This window comes from Arachis stenosperma, chromosome 3 (genome assembly GCF_014773155.1).
Source record: "Arachis stenosperma cultivar V10309 chromosome 3, arast.V10309.gnm1.PFL2, whole genome shotgun sequence".
Lineage (NCBI taxonomy): Eukaryota > Viridiplantae > Streptophyta > Magnoliopsida > Fabales > Fabaceae > Arachis > Arachis stenosperma.
The window spans coordinates 167,916,633-167,937,844 of NC_080379.1; the positions used below are offsets into that span (position 1 = coordinate 167,916,633).

At 29.0% G+C, this 21,212-nt stretch overlaps 4 protein-coding genes across 4 annotated transcripts; 1 reads left to right on the forward strand and 3 right to left on the reverse strand.

Annotated features, from left to right (window-relative positions):
- Positions 1-636: 636 nt before the first annotated feature.
- Positions 637-6,392, reverse strand: LOC130967269 (uncharacterized). Its single transcript, XM_057892087.1, has 5 exons — positions 5,859-6,392; positions 4,349-4,477; positions 3,310-3,375; positions 1,439-1,522; positions 637-732 (listed from the first exon to the last, which is right to left on the reverse strand). Exons 1-5 carry the CDS (start codon positions 6,390-6,392, stop codon positions 637-639), a joined length of 909 nt encoding a protein of 302 aa, XP_057748070.1.
- A 2,410-nt stretch (positions 6,393-8,802) lies between these two features.
- On the forward strand, positions 8,803-10,667 carry LOC130967270 (alkaline ceramidase TOD1-like). Its single transcript, XM_057892088.1, has 4 exons — positions 8,803-9,061; positions 9,149-9,364; positions 9,487-10,047; positions 10,324-10,667. The coding sequence occupies exons 1-4, from the start codon at positions 8,803-8,805 to the stop codon at positions 10,665-10,667; spliced, it is 1,380 nt and encodes a 459-aa protein (XP_057748071.1).
- Positions 10,668-11,153: 486 nt separating this feature from the next.
- Positions 11,154-14,077, reverse strand: LOC130966404 (DNA-directed RNA polymerase II subunit RPB7). The gene is made up of 6 exons (XM_057891202.1): positions 13,859-14,077; positions 13,203-13,521; positions 13,059-13,109; positions 12,304-12,369; positions 12,152-12,220; positions 11,154-11,596 (listed from the first exon to the last, which is right to left on the reverse strand). The coding sequence occupies exons 2-6, from the start codon at positions 13,482-13,484 to the stop codon at positions 11,534-11,536; spliced, it is 531 nt and encodes a 176-aa protein (XP_057747185.1). The 5' UTR covers positions 13,485-13,521; positions 13,859-14,077; the 3' UTR covers positions 11,154-11,533.
- Positions 14,078-16,344: 2,267 nt separating this feature from the next.
- LOC130969167 (40S ribosomal protein S14) lies at positions 16,345-18,407 on the reverse strand. The gene is made up of 6 exons (XM_057894786.1): positions 18,288-18,407; positions 17,666-17,785; positions 17,533-17,578; positions 17,185-17,270; positions 16,812-16,941; positions 16,345-16,579 (listed from the first exon to the last, which is right to left on the reverse strand). The coding sequence occupies exons 1-6, from the start codon at positions 18,288-18,290 to the stop codon at positions 16,512-16,514; spliced, it is 453 nt and encodes a 150-aa protein (XP_057750769.1). The 5' UTR covers positions 18,291-18,407; the 3' UTR covers positions 16,345-16,511.
- Between the last annotated feature and the right edge of the window lie 2,805 nt (positions 18,408-21,212).

Below are 21,212 nucleotides of genomic sequence, written 5' to 3' on the forward strand. Positions count from 1 at the left end.
CTTCTCTGTATTCCTTTCTCTCATTTCTTTCGGCGACGGTAGCCGGCGCCGTCCCCCTCCCCCTTCGTATACCCTTTTCTCCCCCTCCCCCGGCCACGCGTTTTCTCCCCCCTCCAACATGTGTTTTTTTTCTTTCTTTTTTTAACTTTTATTATTAAAATTAAAAAAGACGATTTTAATACGAAAAAAACGTTAAAGACGATTTTAAATAAAAAATTAGATGATGGACGATTTCGATTTTTACGCTCAATTTTAGGGATAAAAACAATACTTATCCTTAATTATATAAGTGGTAGGTACTTAAACATTATGCCTAGACATGTAATATTTTCCCTCCTTATATAGATGACAATGATGATAATAAAATAGATAAAATAATAATGGTTTAATTATGCATCGTTTAAGCTATGGTCATATTTATACATCTAATTATATATTATTGCATCAATAAAAGTATTCAATTTAATTATATATATCTAATTTTAATGATAATATAATTATTATGATTAAAGTATAACCATTAAACCCCAAAAGAGAATAGAATCATACAAATTTTTAAATGGAAGTTTGAAGACAAAATACGAGTGACACAACAGTACAACTTTTCCAGAATACACAATACTGTTAGAATTTATTTTAGTTAAAACTCATGTCTAGCGATAGTATGTCTCCAAAATATTTCCACCATTTCGCTGCTTCTTCATTTTGATTCAGCATGGTTAGTACGATGGCCTGCAAATGGAGATGGAATAATAAAGATTAACAAATAAATTTTCTTTAAATTGAATAAAATTAATATATAACTTCCTTTTCATACAAATATCTGTCATATATAAGCTTTAATAATTTGAATAAACTACTTTTTTTTTATAACACTAATCTTATTTTACATTTTTAGTTTATGTTGTGATATAATAAAAGATTTAGTTATCATGTGTCTTAATAAAAACATATTTTAAGAGAATAGTAAATTTTTTTTTTAAATTTTTTATACATTTAATACTTTGAAAAATGTAAAAAAAAATATTTTTCAATAAATTTCAATAAAACATTTTTTTATAATATTTTTAAAATATGCCTTTACAACATATGTTAACAAGTTTCCATAATAAAAAAATAAAAAATACTAGAAAACTATTGGAATTGATTATTTTTAGCTATTAATTAGTTATCAATATTTAAAGTGTGAGGTAAAAATATATTGTCGAATTATTAAACTAAAAAAATTGAGTTAATAAAAAAATAAAAAAATGATAAATAATAAATTCTATGATACTTAACCATCTCTCTTTAAGAATATCAAAATCCAAATAGTTGAATGAGTGTGGTAATAGGCTAATAGCAATAGAGATCAAAATGTGTTGGGTGCCATCATCAACATTAATATTATTATATTATTATCCATAAAATTTCAGGCCAGAAGAGATGGATCACTAACCTTGTACAATATCAATTGAGCTGCATGATTTTTGTTAATTAATGGTCCCTCGTTGTTGAGCTTCTCAATAATCCCCTTCCCATCCTTCAATTACAACATTATAATTTATGTCATACTTAAGAGTTAAGAGTTTTGTTCTTTTAATTTGTAACACTAAACTTAGCCAGTATTTGTTACTCTGAGGAAATAATCCAGAAACAAAATATTCGAGGAAATTTATAAAGAACTTGTAATCGCGTGATATTTTAATAAAAAAATTATTAAATTAGTCTCTAGTTTTTTTTTTTTTTTTTTTACATTTTTTAAGATAAATCAATTTTTATATCAAGATTTTTCTATTAGAAGCTAACTGTTCACCTATGTGGAAGAACTAATTTGAGGTTATTTCTTTTAAAATAATAATGAGACTAATTTAAACTGTTTTTCTATAATTGACATGGTGGTTAATTTATTTAACTAAATAAAAGTTTAAAAATTAATACGTTATATGGAGAAAGTAAGAAATGCAGCGCTCCTTAAATTTTAAAACTTAAATTTTAAATTTTAAACTCTAAATTCTGAATTCTGAATGCTAAATTTTAAACACTAAATTATAAATTTTAAATTTTAAATCCTAAATTATGAATTCTAAACTCTAAATTCAAGCTATTGATATAAACTATAATAAATAGAAAGTTAAAATTTATTTAATTAACAAAAATTGCATTTTTTATTAAATAAAGGACGCTTAAAGATGAGTCTGAAAAATTAAAGTATCAATCTAAAAGTTTATTGAAAATTAATTTGAAGAACTATCCAAACTAGAGAAAATACGACATTAATAAATGACAAATATATTGAACCAATTTTTTTCTTCCAAAGTTACAACTTTTTATGGCTATATCAAAATTGTCATATATTTTGAAATAAACAATATATAAGATTCACTTTATCAATGTTTAATAATGTAAAACATAATTACAGTAGTTATAATTGTATATATCATACATATATCTCATATAAAACCATCTGCGCCATAATAAAACCAATTGGTTAAAATTTTTAAGAATAAATTTCACCGCTTTCGAATGGCATGAAATGAAAATGAGGGAGTATAATAATATTTGGGCCGTTAAAATGGGTTAAATTTATTATGTTTACCCATTTAAATAAGCGAATTTTATTTTTAAAATTAAGTCCGTTTAAATTTTGAGTTAAACGGGTTGAACTCGATTAACCCGAAAAAATGATGGATTAAACAGGTTAGTCTACGGGCTAAACGAGTAACCTATTTATTTTTTTTACATTTTTTTCAAAAAATAATATTTTTAGCTAATATTTTTTTCAATCCGACTCGAACATCCAACACATCAACTAAAAATAATTGTTTTTAAAAGTTTTTGATCTAAAAGTGATATTTTTTATCAAAATATTTTTTTAAAAATAATTAAATGATAAACAAATTGACCCGTTTAACCCATTGGACTGACCATAAATAATCCGGACTAAAAAACTTGAACCCACAAATAAAGTAAATTTAAACGAATCAGTCTATTTAACACACAAACTTAACAAGTCGAACCTAAATGAGCCAGGCTAACCTGTTTGACGACACTAAATAATATACTTAATGGCAAATTTATTTCCGTAGATATATACACAAAAAAATATGATAAGTAACACCTCATATCATCAGTTCATTAATTTTTTTTAATAAAATACTTTTCCAACAAATTTTAAAGGCTAAATCAATCTCTATCTATCTTTACCAAAATTTAATTACTGAACCAATCTCTATTTTTTACTTTTTAGATAAATAATTTAAAAACATTAATATATTGTTATTCAATAAAAACATGAATTTTTTTTTTAAAATAAACTATTTGACTAACCTGATTGCTTCCAAATTCTTTTTTAATTACTATTTCGAGAATATCTTTTGCTTTTGCAAACTTCTCCTGCAAAATGAAGTAGGGTTGAACACAAAAATTAATTATAATGATCACGTTGCGTACTTACATGTACATAAAAAAATCATATTAATCGTTCATATAAAATATATTTAAAAAAATACATATTAAAAATATGTAAAACAATATATATATTTTTGATAACAAATATTTTTATCACATTAATTAAAAAAGAAATATTAAAAAATCATGACGATTTATTATTTTTTATCATTAATATCTAAGAGTATTAGAATTATTAGACTAAAAAAATTAGACTAAAAGAATTGAGTTAATGATTAAATAATTACTGAAAATAATAAATTTTTATAATTCCCTAACGTTTTTTCTAATTAAAAATGATCCTATTTAGGGTTGGACACGGATCGGATCGAATCAGATATAACCTATAATTCTATTTGATCTGCACTGTACTCATCAGATCGGATCGGATACTATATATATCTGCATTTTTTCAGGTCAGATCGGATCAGATATTGGATATATTTGCATAATTCAAAAAAAACTGTTTTAAGATCCTGTTTGCCTGTCTCTACAAAAAAAAAAGTCTAAAAAGTCCATTTTTTCATCTGTTTTAAACTTATTTACTTCTAAAATATTATCAATAATTTTTTTAAATAACAAAAAAAATAACACAAAATCTAAGTTTAATTATTTTAAGTTCAAGTACAACATAAAAAATTAAAAATAAGATATTATAAAATTCAAAAATCAACACACTAAAATTTATATTCGATCCGATGGTTTTGCGGATCAGATAATATCCATAAAATTCGAATTAAATATAGATAATTACCGCAACTACGCGAATATTATCTGATACATGTGCAGCACTAATCCTGTTAATTAGAGTTGTCTCTAGAGAACGAGTCATCTTAACAGTCCTCCATGAGTAAAAGAATAGGACAATTTTTTTAAAAAAAAAAATAGTGTCTTTTATACTAACTTTTAATTGATGTACCTGTAATATGAGAAGTTCAACCGTCGCCATTTGCACATCAAATTCTTGATCATCACCTTTGATATTAAGTTTTTCTAGTATTTTCTCTGCATTTTTATTCCCATCTATGCTTTGACTAACAGCATACCACTGCAAAATATCGCAGAACCAATCAATTGCATTGAAAATAAATAAAAATTAATATATACCATACAATTACGCAAGAATGTTTTTTAATGGGAATGACAATATGTCAATATCTATTAAAAACTATTAAAAAAAAAGAAAAGAGAAAGAATGAAAGAGATGAATTAATTTAATGTATTTAGAGATTGACATTTTGTAACTACATTTTGATATCTTCTCATTCAATTTGGATTGAATAAAGCTAATGAACTTTCATATTTCACCTCACTCCTTATCATGCTGAATATATGAAGCACGGTGGCTAGCTAAGAGGAACACAGAATATGATACGACCATATAGGCATATGCACACACACTACTTTTAATTTTTTTTTAAGACAGAAAAATACATCATAATATAAAATATAAATTGTAACAATCTTTTGACATTTTTTTTATATTAAAATACAAACTATTATCATTAGATATTTTATTTTTTAAATTGTATAAAGTATTTAAAATAATTATTTATTTTAATAAATAATAATATATACTATTTCAAAATTCAATTAAGAATATAGGTTAAGAATAAGGTTGGACGATGACACATAATTGTATTCAAGTGTGTCTAAACGTGTTCAAAAAAGTAATTTTTATTTTTTATAAAAATACAGTAAAACACAAAAGTTATGATGACCGGACACTGATACGGATACGGATATGGATATGGACATGATACAACACGAGACACGCTAATACACAAATTTTAAAATCTTATTAGATACGGGGACATGTATATATAAAATATGATGTATTTTTTAGAAAAATAATAATGATATTTTGATATTTTATTGATATTAAGACATAAATTAATTTTTTAATTATTTTTAATATCTTATTTTAATTATACAAAGTATTTAAAATATTTTTTATTTTAATAAATAATAATATATATCATTTCTAAATTTATTTCAAAAATACATATTAAGAATAAGGTTGGATACATTGACACGTGATAGTATTTAAATGTGTCCAAATTGTCCAAAATTTTTTTATATTTTTTTATTAAGATATAATTGGACACAAGACAAGTGTCAATGAGTGCTGTGTTTAAAATGTGTCTGACACGTAGACACAACAACTAAGCAAAGTGTCCATATTTCAGCACAAAAAATGACTATGTTTAAAATGTGTCTGACACAGAGACACAACAACTAAGCAAATTGTCCGTATTTCATCCACTACGTGTCATCTAAAACGTATCCGACATACTAACATCGGAACACTGTAACTTAGCAATGTTTCATAGTGCTGAATTCATACTGCTATTTAACTGGGATATGAGATTAGTTCATGTTGATAAATGTATGTAAAGTAAAAAAAAAAGGATGGAATTGTTATTAACCTTGTGCTGTTTAACATCAACTAGTCCAGGAGACAGTGCTGGTTTTTTTGTTGTTCTTTTTGCTTTGATGGTTGTTTCAAACAATGCCGCAACTGCCATCTTTCCTGCTCCCGCTGGAACTCCTCCAAAAGGGTTTGCAGCATATGCTTCTTTGAACATGGGATTCATATTGCTCTTCAAATTCAACAATCCAAGAACGCAAGCCAGAACAACACATACTCCACTCATTCCTCTCATCACCACTCTTCCCTTGTTGCCGCTGTTACTCGGAGGCTCCGGCGAGCCGCTCGATGATCTTTCCGGCACGCAATTCGGATGGCAAAACGATGATGATCTTGTTGTAAAAACAGGGTGGAGGAGTCTTGCAAATTCAGAGGCACAAAGAGAGGTTTGGTTATGGTTATTGAGTATGTTATTATTATTATTATGGAAAAATAATATGCTTGATCTTGCATATGTAGAACCTTTGGCACCATTATTGGACAGGCGCAATAATAATGGAGAACTATGAATTCTTATCATAGCAGATTCCATTGTACAAATGAGACTACTGATGAAGAATTTGTGAGGTCATTGTTAATCTATATTTATATTGTAATAATAAAAATCTATAGAATGAAGCTAGGTATATATTTTTCTTTTTTTTTTTCCCCTATGCTTTGAAAAGAAGACGAAATTATTCTTTATAGACTAAGATTATTACATAGCTTTTTCTTATATATATAAAGCTATGCTTGTTTAACATGTTAGAGTGATTCCCACATGTTACACATTTACCATGAAGGATATGGTTAATAAGGTTTAATTGGCTGGTCGTCCATGAGGGTAAATCCTTGCTTATTCATTGAAATTAATGTAGATATATTCCTGACAAATAAAAAGAAGAAAAGAAGATTTGAATATTTTCTTTACCTATCTGCCAAGACTAGAATAAGAATGCTTCATGATTTTACTCATAACTTTAATCGTGTGTTGTATTTCTTGTACACCATTTTTTGTTTTTGGAATGAGTTGGTAGGAATACCCTTCTTTTGATCTCTGTGGAAAATGAAGAAAAGTGTTGAGTATGGACCACCATGTGTGACAACAAATTAGTTGGCTACAACAGAAGTACAAGACTTTCAATGTTCCATGATTTTTTTCCACGGTAATCCCCAATCTGGTTGATTAAAGACTAATTTATTACAGATATAAGTTCTATTTAAGATTTGTTGTTAGCCAATGAATTACTGTATATATAAGACATGATTCAAATTTCGACACTTATTTAAGCACACGAATGAGCTAACCATTTGACTAATTCAAGTTGGTTTTTGATGTTCTATGATAATTACAATAATTTGGATATGGATTATAGGAAGTTGACATCTTGATTTAAATATACAAATGTTAACAATTGAACCAAAATCTAGAGTGCTCTTAGAATAATTCATAGAACAATACCATGAGTCCATGACAAATCTTGGTCCTCACAGTACAAGCACGACGGCTATTAGAACTTGTGTGTTAGAACATGTCAGAATTTACTAACAACTATGATGTCATATGAAGCCAAAAATCATATCAATTTACCAAACTAAAAATCACTTGACAATTTTGGAACTTTCTCAAGTATCCAAGTTAACTGTCTACTCTATCATTTGAGTTTTGTATCATATTTATTTCATATATTTTACTTATTTCTACTTTTTTAATTAACTATGAAACTAAAAACCAATTACAAAAAGGAAGTAAACAGAAACGAGTAAAAAAAAAAAAAAAAAAACCTCTTACATTAGCATCAAAAGGACTAGAAATGAAATTAGAGAGGGAATCAAATATAGCCAAATCAGTTTCTTATCGGTGAGACCATGTTTTACCGACACATCAGTCAGTACTCTGATTGCCTTCTCAAAGTACTGATAATAATTTTCCTTGAATTTACACTTATATAAAACAATATTTTCCTTTGTTGATTTTTTCTTTTCTTAAAAAAATATTAATAATCCTTTACTGTTTTATTTGGCAGATTTTATTATAATAATAAAAGGTAGAAACTCACGTGCAGTTAACTTCATGTGAAGTTGATATTTAAGAGCCATTAGATAAAAATTTAGTAAAATCATTCAAATAATTTAACGGCTTTCAATTATCAAAATGAGAGTTTCAACGGTGTAGTTTTTGTAAATTATATAATTACATACTAATTATTTATTATTTTTGGATCACCAATTTAATATTCCATTCAAATATTTTATTCAAAATATTTTTTCTTCTTATAAAATAAATAGATTCTAAAATAGATATTTATATAGTTATAAGTAAAAATTTTTATTTAATAGAATTATTTTTATTTAAAAATTCTATTAAATAAAATAATTCTAAAATTCTATTTCTTTTATTTTATTAAAAAAATATAATTATTTGAAACTATTTTAGTTAATATTATATACAAATTCTATATTCTATTAGAGAATAGAATCCAACAAATTTAGAGTATTTCAATGTTTGTATTTTTTATACAACAAAACTTTTTGAATTTTCCGTAAAAATTGATTGTGCTAAGTATTTTTGTTTCGTAACAATTTTTTGTTAATATCAACCAACATTTTAAAAATTATTTTTTTTATCTTAAATTTTAAATTATAATTCTAAATCTTAAAAAAATGAAAATTCTAAAAATAAGTTTCAATAAAAAATTAATTAATATTGACTAATTAAATATCAATTCGCTATACTTATCATAATGATCAACATATATGTTCTTGATCTGACTTATTCAAGTTTGTTATGACCCCACTGCCCCATTAATGTGATGTGTGTGGAGTGACTATGAATTTTGAAGATCATCAATGATCACTCATCTGTGTACCTTGTTCTAAAAAAAATGCAATGAAATTCAAATCAAAACCAAGGCACCAAAATCCATGGAAGTCTCTTATTTTTCATCATCATCATCATCATCATGGGGAAGCTATTAACAAATTCGAAATCCATCATTGTCCTCCATTCAAAGCTCCTCTGTTTCTCTCTGCTCTATCTCTTCATTTCTCTCTTCCTTGCTCTCTACGCTATTTCCTCTAAATCCAAATGCATATTAAGATCAACCCCATTTGATTATCCCATTCAAGATCGAATCTTTTCTTACCCTTCTTCCTATGGAGAACACAAGTATGCTGTTTCAACCACACGTTCTAAATGTTCTTCCCCAGTTAGCTTTTCAGGTAATGCAGAGTGCAAAAACAGAGCATTCTATGATCCCAACACTGAAAAAAAATCTGTTTTTAATGGGTGATGGTTTTTGTGTTTAGATTACCGAAATGTTTTGGAGGAAATTCAGCATTTCCAAATGAACTCTTCACCGGGTACAAGTTCAAGTTCAAGTTCTATGGCGTATATGCAGGGGAATGCTGATAGTTTTGGTGGCAATCTCAGCACACATTTGAGGTTTTCTTATTTCGATCGTCGAAACGATAGCAGGGAAGTTCCATGTGGATTCTTTAAGAGGTTTCCAATTGGAGATTCTGGTTAGTTTCTATCAGTTATAAATTGCCACTGAAATTAAGACACTGAAAGAAATAGTCCTTTCAGAAAAAAGAAAAAAAAAAACTTCCATGTTGCACCTTAACTCGTTTTTCCATGAATGCAGATCGAATAGCTATGGAAAAATGTTCAAGCGTAGTTGTAGTTTCAGCAATCTTCAATGACCATGACAAAATCCGGCAACCAAGGGGCCTTGGATCCAAAACACTAGAAAATGTGTGTTTTTTCATGTTCATAGATGATGTTACCCTGAAAGTGCTAGAACATCATGGATTGATTTCAAGAAATTCCAGTGAACATGTGATAGGTGTGTGGAGGATTGTAGTTGTTTTAAACGGTGATTTATATTCGAACCCGGCAATGAACGGGGTTATACCAAAATATCTAGTTCATAGGCTGTTCCCAAACTCAAAATTCAGCATTTGGATAGATGCAAAGCTGCAACTAATGGTTGATCCATTGTTGTTGATTCATTCCCTTGTTGTAGCTGAGAATGCAGACATGGCTATATCGAAACACCCTTATTTTGTGCATACAATAGAAGAAGCAATGGCAACTGCAAGGTGGAGAAAATGGTGGGATATCAATGCCTTGAAGTTGCAAATGGAGACATACTGTGAAAATGGATTGAAACCATGGAGCCCCAAGAAGCTTCCTTTTCTCTCAGGTAAATAAACTATGGAATTTCTAGAACTGCTTCTTTGGTTATGCAAAGTTGAAATTGTTCACTCACATTTGCATTAAGACATGAACTTGGTTATTCAAAAGTGTAGTAATGTTGCACATGCTCCTCCAATGTGGTCCAAAAGCTTTGGATCATACCTCAGTCTAAGGCTAAGCAGCAAAATTTTTAAACCATTTGGATTATTAATTAAATTTTTTCCTTATCCTTCATCCTAGGTACATAATTTTGGTGCTAATTGTTTTAACTTATGTATGACAGATGTACCAGACAGTGCTCTAATACTGAGGAAGCATGGACTTAGGAGCAACGTCTTCTCCTGTTTGATATTCAATGAATTGGAGGCATTTAACCCAAGAGACCAATTGGCATTTGCATTTGTTAGGGATCACATGAACCCAAAGATAAAGCTCAACATGTTTGAGGTTGAAGTATTTGAGCAAGTGACAGTTGAATACAGGCACAATCTTAAGCCAAGTGATCATATGACCACTCCCAAGAGTGCAAGAAAAATTACCAAAAGGGCAAAAACAGATTCTTTGTTGCATGCAAATGGCAACTGCTGCGGCAGTTGCCAACATTATCTTTCCGCAATGTGGGGGTGAAACTCATTAATCATGTTGACATGTTCCCACAAGGATATAGAAAAGATTTTTTTTTTTTTTTTTCTCAAAAGGGTCCTAGCAAAGATTCATGAAGAATTAGCTGAAGGTAATTTTAGTGAAGTCACTGCATTACTGGCAATGAAGCTTCTCTGTTTGAGACATTGACATGACATGGAACAAAATACTGTTTCTGAATTTGATGTTGGGATTGCACCTAGGATTCTGTACAATCGAACTTTCTGCCCAAATCTTGTCCCAATGTTCTTATCCACTCATATTCAAGCTTGCTTGAGACTTTAATATTTTTCATAATATATGCCTATATGGGGATCATTTTTGTACTTTTCATTTTCAAAAATTTCATGTAGGTTAATCATTTTTTGGCCAAAAAAATAAATCCTTATTAGCTAAATAGATTAAATATACACTTTTCTACGAAATGTGAACTAAGAAAGCCAAAATTAACATTTTGATTATAAAAATTAATGGATAAGAAAAATAAATCAATTCACTTTCTTTTTTTGGCCAAGAATTCAGTTCCGTAATTACAAAAAACTGAAAAAAGAAAAGGTGCCAACAATATAATCATTCAAAAATTATAAAATGCAGTACTTCTACACGCTAACATTTTCTATAATAATAAGTGTTGGTTTTCATGTCACGTTTTAAGATTTAGCTCTACATTCTCACATTTAATTAGTAATTTACTAAGCCCGAACAGTTAGCAGGAAATTCGATACAGTAGTCGAGTAATTCATTGAGAACTAGTGCGTTCAGCAAATGCTACACCAAGATAATTGAAAGATTCCATGTGCATCATCCTTGCCATGCAAACTATATACGATTAAGGGTACAGAAGGGTGCATTTAAGCTGTCGCAGGATCATTGATCACACCCAAGAAATCATCTTTTATGGTACCAATGCAGAACTGCAAAGTAAAAGAAAAAAAAAAGGGGGTTATCTCAAGATAAATATTGGAACCTTACACCATATATATATTGAAGATCCAGCAGCACCAAGGCACCAACCACGAGTTACTAAAACTGCTCTAGGCTACTAGTGTAACGCATCTCATACAAGTGTGATCTGAATTTAGTTTACCACATTGCAGCATAAAGCAGTACTGATTCTCAACACTAAAGTGCAGTCTCAGCTAGGGTAGGTAGTAAGTTACTTGCTTGGTGATAACCCATTTTTTAAAATTATTATAAGAGAAGAAAAGATGGAGGAATTAAAACACAGGGTAGGTACCCTCCTAAAACAAATCATAAAGCTACAGAAAACAAAAGAAAAACCAAAGAGAAGAAGAAAACTCTCCAAGTCTCCATAGGACTCCACAGAACTAAACATCCTAAAACTAAAACAGAAAAAGTAACCATATGGTAGGAACAATGCATAAACTAATATTCTAGATATGCAAAGTCAATGAGAGATTTCCACAAAAGTTAAAAGGCAGTAAAAGAATAAATATGTAAGTGCATACAATTTCAGTAGCATCCACCCGAGTTCCCATAATCTTCAATCTCACTTCACTATCTTTTTGAATTTTTACCTGCACAAGATCAATTGATTAATTCCAAAATCATAACCCACAATTTCCTCTCTTGCTTTGCAAGAAGATAAGAATATACGTACAGAACCATCTGAAGTAGTATAATTTGGCATATCCCCAGACTGGAACTCCATATCATCAGGAATCAACTGAGCAAGGAGGAAAAAGAATAACAGAAAAAAAAATGTATTAAAAGATATGAAATAAAGCATTCGACATAAAATAAAGAAAGCTCACTTTCATTCAGAACTTGCAGAGTGAATGCAAACAAAAAGTATTTGAGGAAGTCCAACCTCAAATCACAAATTCACAATTTGTAGCTTGCAAAACTAACATTTCCTCAATTGTCAGACAATTAGAGGAATAACTCAGTATCAGGTTCGACTGAAACCCAAAATTCTCACATTAAGTCATTTTCAGATAGAGAAAAAGTGAAATGAAGAATTGTTCCCATTATCCGAATAATTGATTATAACTAAATGATCACCAGTCTACACAGTGATCTTTGTGGTGTTCTCCAAACACAGTGACCGAGTTGTATTAATCATGGAAGGCGATTAACAATTTAATACCCATAAATTTCAGATTGCATGACTCATTTTGCGTCAAAGAACAACATCCTTTCAGTATTGAAATTTAACTGGCATTATCATAACAAAGAATTTATTTCAACCCAAAACCCTTACCTCACCAAAATTAATATTTAGAGTAATATAGCCACAAAACTTCAGAGTGTTATTCCATTGATGCATAATGAAGGATAAAGATAATAGCATTCAAAACAAAGACATACAATAACAATCTTTGGGTAAAATATGCAAATAAAAGAAAAGCATACATGATTTGAAACAAAAATCTGCACGGGTCCAGCTTCGGCAAAGAATCCCATCTGCACAAACAGAACTCAAGTTAGTAAACAAAATTCTATAAATCACTGGTTTGCTTAGCCGCATTTGAATCAAAGAAACAAACAGCTTCAAACCTTGTTGACCATGGTAACAACTGCTTCTAAGATCTCCCCTTTAAATGGCCTAAAAACAACACATTGGTACTTAACAGGGAATGTGACAAATCCTGTCCCATCCCGAATCAAACCCTTGCCTATGTTTTCAATCCCAGTAACAGCCACCACAAAGCCATGCCGACCACTGCAAGTGCCTTCAACATCTTTCATGAGCTTGGAAACAAGATTGTCGCGGAGGTTACGACCAAAGTAACGGGGATGCAGCTGCATGTTCCGCTCCAAAACTATATGGAAGAACATTTTCCTCTTTCTTGTGCTTGTTGATGCCCCTTTTGCCCTAATATAAGTAGTAGCAACAGAACAAAGAATTAAGATATTAACAATTGATACAAAGATTTAGTGTCAATGAATCTTCAAATCAAACAAAATCTTGCAACACAACAAAGGTCTTGGATTCTATTCAAGCTAGGACATAATTCACCAGAATCGAAGCTTACGTATTTTAAATCTAAATTAGATAATTTTTTTCACACACTTAGGACCGTAACATGGACAATAATGGATTGAATTTCTATATGAAGAAAAAATTACAAAGTTCAGATTGTGGTACACACAGAAATAAAGCAAGGAAAACAAGGAACGCATTTAATAGATTTAAAAGGGGCAGAACGTACAGCAGCAGGAAGAATCGCGGCGGAGCGTGGGAATTGGACGTAGGTGAGTGCTGATGTGGTGGCGGGCGGTGGATGAAGACGAAGCCCTCGCCGCCGACGAAGAGGAAGTGAACTGAGAATGAAAATTCACAAGTTAGGGCTACAATAAATAGAAAAAAAAAAGCTTCAACTTAATCATGTATTTGATATTTTGATCATATTCAAATCCTTATATGTTTTTTAATATAATATGTTTAAAAATTAATTCCACGCATGAAAATTATTATTTGCGCCTAATTAGTTTGCATGTCGGTAATTTTGCAAGAAAAAATTATTTTAAAGGACCGCGAAGACTTAATTATTAAAAAAAATATTTAATATCAAAATTATTGAGAAGTATTAAATTTTTTTATAATATTTAAAAAAAATTAATTTTTTTTATAAAAAAATATATATTTTTAATTTTTTTTATTTATTTTGTATAATTTTTAATATATACTATTTAATTTACAATGTTATATAGATATTTATGAATATTTATTTGGGATTAATTAGTTAATTAATTTAAAAATAATTACTCTAAAAAATTGTTAGAGATATTTAATTATTAAAATATTAATTCTTAATTATTATTTATTTATTTTTTATAATTTTATATTAAAAAATTTTATATCTTCTAAAATTTTGGTAATTTTTATTATTTATTTAATTTATTTATTTATTACTTTTATGATTTTTTGTCTTTTTTCTCGTTAGGATCATAAAAATAAAAAAATAAATAAATAGTTAATAAAAATTATTAAAATTTTAAGAGAAATAAAATTTATCAACATAAAGATTATAAAAAATAAATACAAAATAATTAAAGATATATATTTATCTTTTTATAAAAAGATTTGATTCGTTTTTGTAAATATTATAAAAAAAATTTGATTCATTTTTTTAAATATTATAAAAAGATTTAGTCATTCTTAATAATTTTAGTATTAACGGTCCTTTTTAATAATTAAATCTTTCTAACAGTCCTTTAGAATAATTTTTCCATTTTGCAATTTATATTAGAAAAAGTAGGGGGAGTCAATGTAATTGGTGTACAATGTATACAATAATAATGAAAAATACTTTTAAAATTAGAATAAACGTAGATAATTTTTATTTTAACTCATATTAAACCAAATAAGCAGTCTATTATACACATTGTACGATATTTTATTAGTTCTCTAGCATAATTCTGTACAAATATTCCGTTGACTTACTAACAGGACTCTTCTTTATTTTATTGAGTTAAGTGCACAATGGAAGTTTAGCGAGTATCATAATATGGTATTAGAATTTTAGATCCGAAAGGTCAAAAATTCGATCCTTGGTGAACCTCAAAATTAGTTTAAATTTTTGGGATTAGTGGGTTCATGACCTGAGATGTTTATTATCCTAGTACACTTAGATCATTGGCTCTCTAGCAGTACTCTTCTTTTTAATATATATATATATATATATATATATATATATATATATATATATTTCATTTCCAAGTCTTCATTTTCTTTTACCTTTTTTAAATAAAAATACAGTTTGCTCTGGACAAAATACTTTTTCTAAAATTTAAAATAAATTGTAATTCGTCCCGTAAATTGCCTTTTGAAAATAAAATTACAATTTGCCCAGCAATTTGCTAATTCCGAATTTGCCTGCGATATTTTCGAAAAACACAAATAAACCCATTTTTGGGTATTGCACTCAATTTTATATAACACAATTTCTAGCCGTATCATACTCTTTTTTATTATTATTATTTGCAATCCTTTTTCTCATAATCTATTTATATAGTTTATTCGAATATCAAGGGACCTTTTTTTGGTACAAAAGTATGAAGGGACTTGAGAGTTCATGTCAATTAAGATGTTGGTATAAGTCAGGGATTCACACACTTGTCAATTTACGTAGTTATGTACAAATTAACGCTAAAACTTGCAATTAAACATTAGTAGAAAAAAATGTCATTTCACCCATTTTATTTCCTCGTCTCATGTTATCTGTAGAATGTAGATCGAAGTTGAACTATAAAGTAAGCAGACCGCACCTGCCTAAATTGGGTTTCTAAACTCCACACCTCTAAACCTTGATTTGAACACAAATCTTATACCTGGTTCAAATTTTCTATCACAACTAAATATCTTCTTAATTTACATTTAAATAATTAATATTTATTCAATTATGGAATTAAAATAAGTATTATTAAAAATTTGATATATAAAATGATATTAAAAATAGATTGTTATTTACAGCATTCATCTTCATACATCATCAAAGCGTGATTTCTAAACAAATTTTAATTGACAAAAACTATTAACAAAATTTATCAAAATTTATGAAAATCAGAAAAAATAAAGGCAAGGAAATTAACAGTTTGACAAAAGTTTGATCTATTACGTATTTTACTAATTTACTTCATCTAATAGGCATATAAAAAGGGAATCACTAGAAAGTAGGCGCAGGGGAAGACACGATAATTCTAAATTAACTCAATTAAAACAGTCGGACATGACATGCCAAAAAGTACAATATGAGAAAATTGAAATTCAACTTCATCTAAATTTTAAGATGCCACAATACTGTTTTCCAATACGAACAAAATAAAATGACAAAAAAGAGGCTCCTGCAAGCCAAAGCGAGCTTAAAGCCTTCTACCCCTTCTACCACTCTTTCTGCGAGTGCTATCTGAGGGAATCGGGGTCACATCCTCTGAAAATAAAAATAAAATAGAAATATGAATAAGTTTCAAATGCCATAAGAAATTAGCTAGAATTCTAAAACCAAATAGGGAACTAGCATGTTAGTAAGAGACTCAACATTATGATTTTTTTTTTCAAAAAAAAGAAAATGAATGATGCCACATGCCAATACATATGGAGCATATCGGTTGCATAAATGAGAAGGCAAAAATCAAAATTAAGATGAACTTTTAAAATAATACCTATACGGCCAATTTTCATTCCAGACCGAGCCAGGGCACGGAGGGCAGACTGAGCACCAGGGCCAGGTGTTTTTGTCTTGTTTCCACCAGTGGCTCGGAGCTTGATATGAAGGGCAGTTATTCCCAGCTCCTGCTTCCAAATAGAGTAAAGTCAGTAAACTTTGAACACCAACCAAAAATATATAATCATGAGTTTAACATTGACGTAGCAGATAATGAACATGAATTGGAGAAATCAATCAAAATCATAATAACAAATATACAACAGATAACCATTGATATAGGCAATATAACACACGATAAAAAAAGTCCTAAAAGAGTAGGTGAAGAAAGCAACACCAAAAACATAAATAAGTATTAGTTATTTAACGACCTTGCATCTAGCAGCAACATCTTGTGCTGCAAGCATAGCAGCATATGGGGATGACTCATCTCTGTCAGCTTTAACCTTCATTCCACCTGATTACAAGAAAAATAAATAAGTAGCTGCACCACTATATCCGCCGAGAAGCATAGACTATATGATTTCTTAAGCATTTAATAGGATACAGACTTTCTTTTATCTCGGGTAGTATTAGTTGAAAGTTAGAACAGTTAAATAAAAAATGAGATTTAATATATCACATTATCTGTTTACAAAAGGAAAAGGCAGTTTTATAAAATGGTTTCAGAATAAAAGTATCCACTTAAAACAATCTCAGGTAACGAGAAAGGTATTCACCGGTGATGCGGACAAGGGTTTCCCTTCCAGACAAATCAGTCACATGCTGCAATGATACCATCGATCCAATTAAAACACAAATTTAGCTAATTCAACTAAAATACTAAGGAAAATCTGAATGCGGTATACTTACAATAAAGGTGTCATTAAATGATGCAAAGATGCGAGCCACACCAAAAACATGTTCACCCTCTCTAACAGCAGGGCCAAGAGTGACAGTTTCTTCCTTGGGCTCTCTAACCTTTCTCCTAGACTGTAACAAGTAAACCATACACTCTCAGAATTGAATGCCCTCACATTTCCAATTATCCATAAACACAAAAGCATAAAACACAACCAATTACAACGATACTAAGATTAAGTTCTAAACAATGAATGTATATATTATAACGTTTTAACATTTCCTCTAATCTTGTTTTCAGCTCCTACTAATTGTTTTATCTAAAATATCATAAAGATGCAAACATAATCCCACACAAACAGTCAGATCTTAAAGAAAAAACCAGGAAAAAAGAAGCTTTGACATCCACGGCAAATCAATTCGTAACCGAATCACCATGTAAAACCCTAATACGCTACAATCAAACCCCTTAGCTATATCACAAATCATACAATACGACAAGACATTACCAAAGTGAAAGCACATTAGGAAGGAAAAGATAAGCATGAACATTCATAACGAGAATAGAGCTGGAACCAAGAGAATTGAGTGAATCGAAATCTAACAGAAAGGTTAGCATTCGGAATAGAGATACCATAGCTGATGGCCGAAGGATTTGAAGCTGCTGCTGCTGCTGCTGCTAGGTTTTGGAGTCGAGGCTTGAGAGAGTTCCTGAGTAGCTGAAAAATTGTTTGCCAATATATATGGTTCAATGCCATTAGGGTTTTAAGATTTTAGATTGGACTGCGTTATGTTGTTGTTGATGGACTTGGGCCTTAGGCCCATATATCTACCTCTGGACCTATAAAGCCCAAAAAGATCTTTAAGCAAAACTACCCAAAAATGCAAATTACAACGCGAAAACCAAAAACGTGAACTACAAAAGGATTTAAAAAAAAAAGAAAAAAAAAAAACAGTAAAGTATCGTTTTTGTCTTCAACGTTTGGGATAAGTCCCTAACATTTCAAGATTGACTTAATGTTGCCCTGTCGTTAGGGATCCGTTAACAGAATTAAGTATAAAATTATAAAAAAAAAATTATTTAGAATAAAAGTAATGTGATTAAGTGTAATTTACTTATATCTGATTAAAAAATAATTGAATATTATGTACAGTAAAAAATTGATATTATTAAAGGATAAAATTAAAATTTATTTCTATGTATCATTTTTATCTCCAACGTTTTCGCCCTATGTAAGTCCCTAACATTTTAAAATTGTTTCAATTTTGTCCTGCGTCAATTCTGTTAACGAATCCCTAACGGCAGTACAATATTGAGACAATCTTAAAATGTTAAGGAATTAAATAGAACGATTAAAATATGGAAAAGTATGAGGAGCCAATGGAATATTTATACAATGTGTACAATGGAGGTTTATGGAATATTAGAGATATAATCATTAGTGTTATGGTTATTCTAGATAGTATATGGTTATTCTAGATAGTACGAAGGATGTTCATTTTGTAACTCAATAGGCCATTGTACACATTGTACAAATAGTCTATTGTCTCTCTAGCGGGATCCTTGAAATATTAGGGACAACTTTGGGACTTACCCTAAATGTTGGGGACAAAAACGATACTTTATTCTAAAAAAAAGAGTCCATTGTCTCTCTAGCGGGATCCTTGAAATATTAGGACAACTTTGGGACTTACCCTAAATATTGGGGATAAAAACGATACTTTATTCTAAAAAAAAGAGTCCATTGTCTCTCTAGCGGGATCCTTAAAATATTAGGGACAACTTTGGGACTTACCCTAAATGTTGGGGACAAAAACGATACTTTATTCTAAAAAAAATTCTTGACCGAAAAAATTGTTTCTGAAAATAAAATAAAAAATAATCAAACTAAGTTAAGTTAGTCTAGTGATTAATTTATTAATCTGTTTAAGGAAGTGTTTGTGTTAAATTTTTAATTTATATACTCATCAAATTATATAATAATATTATATTTTTTTAGATAACTTATCCAGTTGAAAACAAATAAAAATTAGAATTATAATATTCTTAACTCACAAATAAAATAAAATTAAATTTATATACAGATAAAATTAAGGTCGGATCCAAACTCTATCGTATCTTTATCTATAGTCACCCATGTATAAATTGTAGTGAGGATACCCTGATACTCACTTGATGCAAATCTTTGAAATCGTGCTACCGCCATGATTTCCATTTTAATTCCAACTTGTCCGATTCAGTTAGTAATTAATTATTAATGGATAAAACATATGAACGATGTCTATTATATATATATTCCCATAACTGAACCATATATGTTACCTCTTTATTTAGTTTGCTACAAGCAATCACTTTTTTAAGGAAAAAAAGAAACTAACAGCAACAGCACTCTGAAACACAAATACTCTTGTTTAAAATATCTTTATGGAATCTTTTAAAGAAAACAAGTTGATAAAATAAAAAAAATCCAATCACTTTTAAATTAAGATAATAAAACTTATATAATATAAATGATTTTAATTTTGATCTTCTTATTTTAATAATATCTTCTCTTGAAAAAAATATTCCATACTTATTCAACAAATTAAAACAGAAAAAAGACTCACTCTTGTTCAATAAGCATCACTATCCTAAAGTAATACAAATTTGGGTCAAACTTTTAATCAATAAACCACTCCTTTAGCAACATAACATGTGATCGAGGTTAAGACAATATAATTGTTGAAGTTTTAAGAGCGTTAAAAGATTTTAAGGGTTTATATAGCACTTCTAAATTCTTTAATTTAATTTTAATTTTAAAGATATACTACACAATAACAATCTTTGGAGAAAAACTAAACATTTATAACACGAAAAAAAATATTATAAATTATACACGTGTGATTATCCATGTTGTTCATTTTCTTCCTTACAATTAGTTGAAATTATGTAGTTCGCTCTCTAAGGATCACTATAACTTTACAATATGTCAAATCGTTATTAGTTATGTTATAATATTATATAAAAAAACAGTTAACTTTATAATGATACATATATATAAATTGAAATATAATTTAATTTACCAATATAAAATATTACAAAATAAAAATTGCAGCGAATTTGACCTCAAAATAAAATAACGTCTCTGTCACTATATTCCTGTTCGTCCTATTTCTTGGTTCCAGATTTCAAAAGGTGGCATGAAAATGTTGATATATCACCTAAATAATACTCATGAAATGGCCCTCTTTGGTAGCTTTAGTTCAAAATAGTGTTTTTATTGGTCATGGGCGTTTTATCATGTGATTGGGCCATGCTAAATAATTATGATAACTTCGTTTAGTGGATGTTTTGGTGTGTGTCTAAGCTTGAGTAATTTATTTATCTAGAGCTTTTAATTAACCGTATAGACTTGATCTTAATTGATGTTTAAATTTATGAAATAATGATATGCCTTTTTTGATTAATTACTTCAAATATGCTGTCACTATGACTCTGTTGGAAAGTTGTTAGGATAATATTAGAGACGATAAAAGAAAGAGTTTAATTTTTAAAATGTTTTATATAGTATAATTACAA

Coding starts and splice junctions, on each gene's coding strand:
- LOC130967269 (XM_057892087.1), bottom strand. CDS start 6,392: ATGGAATCTGCTATGATAAGAATTCATAGTTCTCCATTATTATTGCGC. Junction 4,478..5,858: donor TTGATGTTAAACAGCACAAG/GTTAATAACAAT, acceptor GATATTTTGCAG/TGGTATGCTGTTAGTCAAAG. Junction 733..1,438: donor CTCAATTGATATTGTACAAG/GTTAGTGATCCA, acceptor CTCCATTTGCAG/GCCATCGTACTAACCATGCT.
- LOC130966404 (XM_057891202.1), bottom strand. CDS start 13,484: ATGTTCTTCCATATAGTTTTGGAGCGGAACATGCAGCTGCATCCCCGT. Junction 12,370..13,058: donor AGATTTTTGTTTCAAATCAT/GTATGCTTTTCT, acceptor CTCCTTGCTCAG/TTGATTCCTGATGATATGGA. Junction 11,597..12,151: donor GGGTGGATGCTACTGAAATT/GTATGCACTTAC, acceptor TTTACTTTGCAG/TTCTGCATTGGTACCATAAA.
- LOC130969167 (XM_057894786.1), bottom strand. Junction 17,579..17,665: donor CATTTAATGACACCTTTATT/GTAAGTATACCG, acceptor GTATCATTGCAG/CATGTGACTGATTTGTCTGG. Junction 16,580..16,811: donor AATGAAAATTGGCCGTATAG/GTATTATTTTAA, acceptor TTTTATTTTCAG/AGGATGTGACCCCGATTCCC.
- LOC130967270 (XM_057892088.1), top strand. CDS start 8,803: ATGGGGAAGCTATTAACAAATTCGAAATCCATCATTGTCCTCCATTCA. Junction 9,365..9,486: donor GTTTCCAATTGGAGATTCTG/GTTAGTTTCTAT, acceptor CCATGAATGCAG/ATCGAATAGCTATGGAAAAA. Junction 10,048..10,323: donor GAAGCTTCCTTTTCTCTCAG/GTAAATAAACTA, acceptor TATGTATGACAG/ATGTACCAGACAGTGCTCTA.